Source organism: Rana temporaria, chromosome 2 (genome assembly GCF_905171775.1).
Source record: "Rana temporaria chromosome 2, aRanTem1.1, whole genome shotgun sequence".
In the NCBI taxonomy this organism is placed as follows: domain Eukaryota; kingdom Metazoa; phylum Chordata; class Amphibia; order Anura; family Ranidae; genus Rana; species Rana temporaria.
Window position 1 is genome coordinate 425,655,213 of NC_053490.1, and position 9,332 is coordinate 425,664,544.

Below are 9,332 nucleotides of genomic sequence, written 5' to 3' on the forward strand. Positions count from 1 at the left end.
ACCTGCTGCATTATAACTGTGGCAGCTGGTCGGCTAGCGATTAAACATCAGTAAGTCCTGGCTGACATTTCAGGCATTTTATTTTGTGAATACCTGTGTAAAATACCGGTATATGTTGCCTCTTAAAATGCAATATTTTATTGAGGTGTGCATCGTACATGTATGTATTTGCACGTAACTACTGCCTGTCAAATCAGATTTCTGTGTTTATTTTTTACTGATCTACTTTATATGCACTGTACACGCACATTGAAAAAAATGGTCTGCATTTACATCAGTAAAAAAATGTCTGTATTCCTAAAAATGGTGAGACCAAAGAATGTTAATTTTGCTAATCATTAGTGGTGTTAAAGGGGCATTCATTTCCAACCGCAGTGAAGAGAAAACTCAAAGTAGCAGGGTAGTATTTTTTTCTCAAATGTATGAATTTTCTAGCAGTGTATGTGTTTTTTGTTTATTAAAGTCCATTCCTTCCAAGATCGAATGTTAAACGTAAACAAAATGTTGAACTACTTCTAATGTTCTGAGAATTTTTATACAAATTTGAATCCGTTTGAAATTCTACTGATGTACACCCAGCTTTAATACTTACCTACTGCCCATGCTACTGATCTCTGCTATGATAAAATAGATGAAATATATGTAATATCCAACATTTTCAAAAGTGTTGTTTTCCTAGTACCCCTATGCGCTCACTGTTTACTTCTTTTAGATGTGTCGTCTCTATTTGAACCACTTAGCTGAGATGTTTTTTCATGTTAAGTGCATGCATTGTAAGTAATGTTTAAGTGCAAAACAGGCATATACAGTATGGATTACCTACTCCCCTGACAATGTCTTCATATGTTTTTTTCTCTTCAGATTTTCTCCATGGCGTTACTCTCTCACTGGCTGGATGAGTAAGACATCGGTCCCTCGCTGGCTAGGTAGATTCTGCAGAATTACCAACAAGGGAGCGACTCTTCACTCATCCAATCTGCAAGAGAATGACATCATGAGAACAGGTGTTTTCTCTGCCATTTCTAATAAGTGTGTCATGATCCTAAACGCAGCCATACATGGTCGAATTTCGAAATAATTTTCTTTTGAAAATCATAAAATGTGTGCGTTTTGTGATCCGACGGTGCCACCATTGATTTCGAAATTTGGCCAACCAAGCCTTCAATTTCACCTCCTGTTACTACAGAATTTTTTTTCGTGGCTGGAAATCTTCTTGTCTTTCTGGGCATATTTTATTTTCTTGCACATGCACATTTCTTTTTCGATTACATTTCTCACACGATTCTCCCATCATTAATTAGAAAATCATTTGTTTTTCAATACATTTTCAACATGTCCGATTACTCAAATTCGATGGCTGCACGAAAAATCGTCTGTTGCTGCAGCCCACTAATGGTGCGAAATACGAGCAAAAACTCTTGGATAAGATTTTCAAAAGAAAATTCTTTTGAATATATAGATTATATATCTATATATAGCATCGCCCTCTTTATTTTGGTTAGCGTACATATTTGTTTATGGTTAAATACAGTAGTCTAGACTACAAGAGCTTCACATTTTAACTCCTTTTCTCAAGACAGTTTTGGATTCCTTTTGAAATGCTAAGTGACAGCCTACTTTGAGATCTTTCAGACTAGATGAAGAATTATTAGTAGCAGACCTGCTTTAGCAAGGATGTATTGCTTGTTTGTTTTTGTTTTCAGGTTATTTCCTCTGCTGAGCCGGTGGGTTTATTGTTTATTTTTGAAGGACTTGCTCACCCAGTGTTAAAAATTGCAACATTAGTCTAAATCTGTCTTAGCATGAAAACGAATGACCCTGACTAGACAACGACAAGAAGAACAAAATGACAGCAAAATAGATAATATTGAATGTCAGGGACATAGCCAGTTCATCTTGTCTATTTTCTAGTGATTGTGATAGACACAAGCCTTTCTTATCTTTACAAGACCCTTGTTCCTTCATTCATGTTTGCACAGTTCTTATTGCATTATTTATAGCCTTTGTGTCCTGGAAGCACAAGGACATATCTTGCAAAAACTGGCTATAAAAGAAGGGTAGCTATCGGCTAACAGTTGTATTTGCTTGTTATTATGATTGTGTTTATTAGCAGATATTTTTGTTCACTGGGAAGAGTAAAGGGAAGAAATTACCTGATATTGTCTTAGTACACATGAACCATAACAAAACTTTTGACAATGCCTTTTTTCATCCAGTCAATCAGTGTTTCAATGCGTTATCTAGGACCATCATCGGTCGGGTAGTACCATCTCTAAGACAGGGTTCACACTGGTGTGTTGTGGCGTGGGTGCAGTGTTATTTGTATCTGTATTTTTATATGCAGTTTTAGGTGTTATCCCTTCTATTAGACGTGTTTTCTGAAAGCACATCAAAGATGCAGCATTCAGGACTTTGATTCACTTTCCTGAAAATGCACAGTCCAATAAGTCTATAGTACCTAAAACTATGTAAAATGCGCATAAATCGCACTTTACCCAGACTGCAACACATTGGTGTGAATCTCGTCTTAGGGAATTATAATTTGTAATATAATATTATTTGCAAGTAAGCAGTACAACATTTAGCATAGTGATTTGAAATGCTGACTGTAAGAAACTCAAAGCACCACTCAATTAAAATGTTTTCAAATAGATTTTAGAAATAATACCATGTCCATGACAGCAGGACAGGAGATAAGCGGAGCAGTTGCCAGTGGGAAAAAATTAATAATTGGGAATTGGGAAAAAATAAATAAAAAATACACTGGAAGCAGTAAAACAAAAACTAGTCAGGTAATTGTAATCATAAATAGGCTTTCGTTTTCCATATTTCAGTGATACTATGCTGGATACTGGTAGTCTAACCCAGTGTTTCTCAACTCCAGTCCTCAAGGCGCCCCAACAGGTCATGTTTTCAGGCTTTCCATTATTTTGCACAGGTGATTTGATCAGTTTCACTGCCTTAGCAGTTACCACAGCCGTGGGGGGTGGTTATTAATGCGTCCACTGACACCAGTGCTGGATATTATTATTGCATCCACTCACATCAATGTTGGGAGGTATTGCTTTCACCTTTGTTACCAATATTGGGAGTTATTGTTACTGCCATGGGCTCAAACAATGGAGCTTATTTTACTCCCACTTCAGCGTGCAAAAACAAATATAGTAGGGTTGAAATTGATGGTGTTGAGGTGCATTACAGGCCATTTTATTTGAATAGACTGCCTAATGCATTGAGTTTTCCTCCAGTCACAAAACATGATGCTATTGTGCAGCCCTTTGAAAGTGTCTGGAGCTGTATTTGAGGCCCTCTAAATTTTTCAAGTTCAGTAGCACTGCTTTAAAAGGTATTTATTTTTCATGTAACTTTATAGTTATAGTTAGTAAAGGTACTGACATACACATTTTAGTGCCATAGGTTGTGTACTCTAATTATTATTGTTAGCTTGAGTAGAAAAATACCAAATAGGATTTTAATCAGCAATAGTAGTCTGCAGAGGACTATGAAATGAACCATTGCACATCATTTCAGGCTTACTATATGTTCTGCTTTCTATCATATTCTACATTTAGCTTTAAATTGGTGCGTGGTAGGGCTGTACAATGTAATGTCACCATGGGTAGAAAATTACAATAAATATACTTGCATTCTAAATTATAAGTTACTTTAAAAGATATGCTGTGTTTTGTCCAGAAAGTGTCTACTTTTGGTTTTAATAAATCCACAAGCATTAAAATTAGTTACCTCTTGTGCAATGTATTCCTTGATGTCATCCTCTTTTTTCCTTAACAAATGTTTTCCTCTAGATGGGTGTTTTACACAGTATGGAAGAAGAGCTGTTCCTGAACATTCACATGATCAAATTCTTCCATGCTGCATGGAGCATATTAGGCTTGGCACCTACTGCATGTGGGCATTGTGAAAACTTTAAATTATACCCTGTAGATATTCCTAAGAAAACCTAGTAGCAGTGTATGTGCAGGTTTACAATATTATTTAAGTTTGGAATGAGAAAAGAGTGAATTTAAGAATTATTTTTTTTATGAACTGCTATATGTTACTTTAATATTGTATTTTCTGGTGTTATTTTGTGTTTTGTTTTCGAGAGTCAACATGGAGATTGTCGGCATGCTATAAGCTGCTCAATGCACTGAACCTAGAGAATGTGATTTAAAAAAAAAATTGATTTGTGTGTGAATAGATACCTAGCATTCACAGAGGGTCATCAAAACTATATACTATATAAATATGCATAATGCTATTTAAATTCTCATTACCAGTCCTAAAGCTAAACTCCAGGAATTATCTGAATGGCATGCATACATTGGTACTGCTTGGCATACTGTAAATGCGGGCACTAATACTACTACAGTTATAGCTGCGATCATTCAGTTCCTGCTGGGGTTCTGTGCAAGTGGATCCCCCTCTGCACACTGAACACAAGGAATTGCACACTCAACACTTCTGCTATTCAGAAAATGCCTTGTGGTTTTTTCAATGAATGCCAGAAATTCTTTGATTGGGCAAGGTGGAGATCATGACATCACATCCTCTCATTCACCAGGTACAATCAAGTTATGCCTTGTATTCATTAAAAAAAAAATAGGGGAAGCTGCTTGCACAGGACCTGAAAATCATGGCTGCTACAATGATTTTCACGTTCCCCATGGCCCATCAGGTATGAGATATGCATACTTAAATTGTGAATGCTGGACCAGTGTAAGCATGCAATACAGATTATTCTTGGAGTCCAGCTTTAAATCTTGTGTTAGTCCAGATTTTTTAATTTTTAAAATAATTTTGAACTTAATTTTAAATAAAATCACCATTATCCTACTTTGGATAGCTAGTGAACAGATATTAGTTCCGTGATTGCAAGTATATCTGAAGTGGTGTCTTCCTACTGGTTTTTATTCCTACAGCTTGATATAAACCATAGCATTTATCTAGCAAAACATTTGTTTTATCACTACAGCAGTTTATCCTTCCTTATTCTTATGCCGCATACACACGATCTTTTTTCGGGTTGTAAAAAAAGTTTTTTTTTAAAATGTCATTTAAAATGATCGTGTGTGGGCTTCAGAGCATTTTTCGGGTTCTGAAAAACGGGCATTTTTTTTTTTCGAACATGCTCTATTTTTTCCCCATGTTTTAAACGTTGTCGTTTTCGGGTTGTAAAAAATGGTCGTGTGTGGGCTTTACGACGTGAAAAATCCGCGCATGCTCAGAAGCAAGTTATGAGACGGGAGCGCTCGTTCTGGTAAAACTACCATTCGTAATGGAGTAAGCACATTCATCACGCTGTAACAGACAGAAAAGCGCGAATCGTCTTTTACTAACACGAAATCAGCTAAAGGGTGACATCATCCGAATGGAACTTCCCCTTTTATAGTGCCGTCGTACGTGTTTTGTACATCACCGCGCTTTGCTAGAGCATTTTTTTTAACGATCGTGTGTAGGCAAGGCCGTTTTAATGATGAAGTTGAAAAAAACATTGGGGCAGATCCACGTAGATCGGCGCTTCTCTCCGCCGGGCGTAGCGTATCTAAGAAACACTACGCCGCCGTAACTTTTTTTTCCAATCCTCAAAGAATTTGCGCCGTAAGTTAGGCGGCGTAGTGTATCTTTGGCGGCGTAAGGGCGCGGAATTCAAATGGATGTGATGGGGGCGTGTTTTATGTAAATACGTCGTGACCCGACGTAAACAATGTTTTTTTTGAACGGCGCATGCGCCGTCCGTGGGGGTATCCCAGTGCGCATGCTCGAAATTAAACCGGCACTAGCCAATGCTTACGACGGTGACGTCATTCTACGCAAATCCCTATTCGCGAACGGCTTACGCAAACGACGTAAAAAATTCAAAATTCGACGCGGGAACGATGGCCATACTTAACATTAAGTACGCCTCATAATAACAGGGGTAACTATACGCCGGAAAAAGCCAAACGCAAACGACGTAAAAAAGTGGATAGCCGTAACTAGCTAATTTGCATACTCTACGCGGAATTCAACGGAAACGCCACCTAGCGGCCGGCGGAAAAAATGCACCTAAGATCCGACGGCGTATTAAGACGTACGCCTGTCGGATCGATCCCAGATGCCGTCGTATCTTGTTTTGTAGATACAAAACAAAGATACGACGCGGGAACTTTAAAATTACGCGGCGTATCAATAGATACGCCGGCGTAATTCTTTTGTGGATCTGCCCCGTTGTTTTTTCTAGATCCTGAAAAACGTTGTTTTTTACAACCCGAACAATGATCGTGTGTACGCGGCATTAGGATCAAAGAGTATTCTCCACCTACAAGGATTGTTTTCATAGATCAAAGGGGAAAAAATCAAAATGTATGTTTTCTGCTTAGTTCCCTGCTTGCTCTGTAATGAATCAACTGGTACAATTTCTGCACTGCAAGCAGGTAGTGGAGGTAATGATTGCCTGAACATCACAGCAGCAACATTTAGGAGATCTTTTTCCTGTTTGCCTGACTTTCTGTGTTTTTTAACAGGACCATTTTGTCAGATATAATTTACTGACTTTGCCCCAACTCTGCTTCTTGTTAGATTTCAAAATTCCGGCCAATTTTTAAAACTCACTACAAACTACCCAAACCTTGCCACGTTCACCAAGAGTGCACATATTATGGCAGCTTTAAAACTGTTTTACTAGGCCCACACCTTCAGTGGTCAATAAGTATGTACTGTCCTATCAAAATTGGCAGATGGCTGCATACAGCGATGTGGCTAGTAGATGTGTCTGTGTAGTAGACATGGCTAAAGTTATTACAGAAATACTCTTCTAACTTGTCAATTGTATATTTAAGAGAAACTACACTAGTCCATCCTCCCTAGCCCTTCTGAAACCCCCCCACCCTAGATTCTTACCTGGCAGAAGTGTTCTTCAGTGCTATACACAACTGCTCTCATAGACTTGGGGTTGTGCAATGCTAGCAGCAGAGCATCATACAATTTTACAGGCTTTGAAAAGACAAAAGATATATTCCATAAATGTTTCCATAAATGATATAGAAATGCTTTTCACGGCCTAGAAAAACAATTCCACCTCTCAGTTAACCTGAAAACTGTATGCAAATTTAGTAAACAAGTCATTGTTTCAATAGTATATTTCTTCCTGAATTACATTGGTGCTCTGAAATGGTATGGATCCTTGGCCTTCTATGCTTCCATTTTAAACTTGACAAAAGCCTTTTTGCTTGAAAAACATATGCTAACCTTTTACTGAACTTAGTTTCAAAGAACAGGAGTTCTAAAAATGTCCAAATGTATAACCAAGGCTTCCATGTTGTTAGACTGACTGGACGTGCACAGTTTCTGCAGCCCCCTGGGGTAGTATCAGTCCAAGCTTTCACTCCAAAGTAGTTTTGTTGGTCAGGATAGTATTATGCTTTTGTATAATGCTTTGTGGTTGTATTTTGAGGTTAACAATTAACAATATCCGATTTATTTTACTCCAAATAATGGGGTCTGTGGAATAAATATGCTTTCTGTCTTCTTAATCGCCCTTTAAAACTATTATGTATACAAACATATGGTCAAAAAAAATGTTTTTTGTTTTGTTTTTAATATGGGTGGACGCATTTTTTTACACTGGTTCAGAGAAAGAGGTTCTGCAATTATATGAATTTTTGTTGCCCTATTTTATTGGGGTATAATAGCTTCTATTCTGGATTATTTGCTCTTATTCTTATAGAAGACCCTTTGTATTGGCAGTTTGTTTAAAATATTGAACAAAACAGCTTTTAAACCTTTTCCTAGTTTGTATAGATTAAAGACTGTATTGTTACCCATACCATGCTAAGAAAAGGGACTCTACTGGTAAGCATCAAGCAAAGTTGACACATATGCTGTCTTAATTGATTCTACTGAATATCCTCAAACCCTGCTTGAATCGGGCCAAACACCAGTTTCTTTGGCGAAAACGCTTTTTTAGAACCCTCACAGTCACACTGTTCTACTGAAATGTGGACACTTGGGGCTAAAAAAACTACCAGGAGTAATGCTTTTAGTTTTTTGTTTAGAATATTTTAAAAGCAATATGCTTACTACATTCTGTTGTAATATTAGGACAAATCCTCTGCTGTGTGCCTTTTGGCTTCTTGAAGGATTTATTTTTTGAAGTTAAGAGCGTGAACATTCTAATGTCAATAAGAAATTTTTGCTTTATTTAGTTTGACTTGCACTAAACTGATCTATGTTTGTATTTAGTTGCTATTGGTATCAACACATTTCTACTGTGGGCTTCATACTTTTGACTGATAACTTGAGGCTTATTTACTTATGTTATAGGCTTACTTCTAATTTAGTATTAAAGCCTAAAATGTAGAGCAAGTTTAAAATAGTTAATCTTTTATCTTATTTATTACTAGTGTGGATGTATGTCTTTATGTGTGTATTTTTGTAGAGTTCGCAAATAACATACTAGAGTTGACATGACAAAATGTGAAACCAAGCAAACATGGTTAACTGGGCCCACTGACCATGTCACACAGACTTTGCCTGTCGATGAAAAATGGGTAATGTGTCTTTTCAGACACTTTCCCCAGATGGCCATAACTTTGGGCTTCATGGTTTGCATAGTATAAAAGGAGTTTTTTTAAACATGAGTATAGTATAATCTCCTTAATCTGGAAATGTAACTTCTGCTGTTAGTGTGCAAATTTTGGTAGACATCTGACAGGTCAAATGCACATCAAAGACCACTGCTATATTATTGTTTAATGAACACGTTGCATATGTTCTAGCTTTCCAATTTAAGGATAACAATAATGAAGACCAGTGTTTTGAATTGAAGAAACATACAGAAACCTGTGGGGGCTTTGAGACCTCTGCATATAGAAATATTTCAGTTGAAGTCCTAAAATGACAAAAAACTTGGAATAAGCATCTGATGGTGCCACTGGCTTTGTGCCATTTGTTATATGGAATAGGTGGACATACCTAACATGTTGTTCTTTGTCATTTTTGTTGGGACTTCAGTAAATATCACTTTATGTGCAGTGATATAATTTCTCCAATTTCTCCAATTGTGTACACTGGATTTAAAACAGAGGTCATCCTTTGTGTGGATTTATAGTGAAGGCTTGGACTTATATAATGAGTTGTATGTATTTATAAATTTTGGAGCACCTTAAAAAGGCACTGTTTTCTTGCTGGACTCTACATACAGAGAAAATTAAAACCATGTCATATTCACCACTTAAGTGTGCAGCCATGCATTTCATCATAGACATTTTTAAACAAAAACAGACACCATGAAAAGTACAGTTAAATTGGCTCTGACACTTTTTGTAAAGAAGGCTTTACATTCAAATAAA

The 9,332-nt window shown here is 37.0% G+C and overlaps 1 protein-coding gene across 1 annotated transcript in view; it reads left to right on the forward strand.

Annotated features, from left to right (window-relative positions):
• Positions 1-5,060, forward strand: part of SMS (spermine synthase) — a 271,766-nt gene extending 266,706 nt beyond the window's left edge. Inside the window, exon 11 of the mRNA XM_040338251.1 lies at positions 3,807-5,060. Within this exon, the coding sequence (XP_040194185.1) occupies positions 3,807-3,846 (40 nt within the window). The 3' untranslated portion in view covers positions 3,847-5,060. The remainder of the gene's footprint in view (positions 1-3,806) is intronic.
• The last annotated feature ends 4,272 nt before the right edge of the window (positions 5,061-9,332 follow it).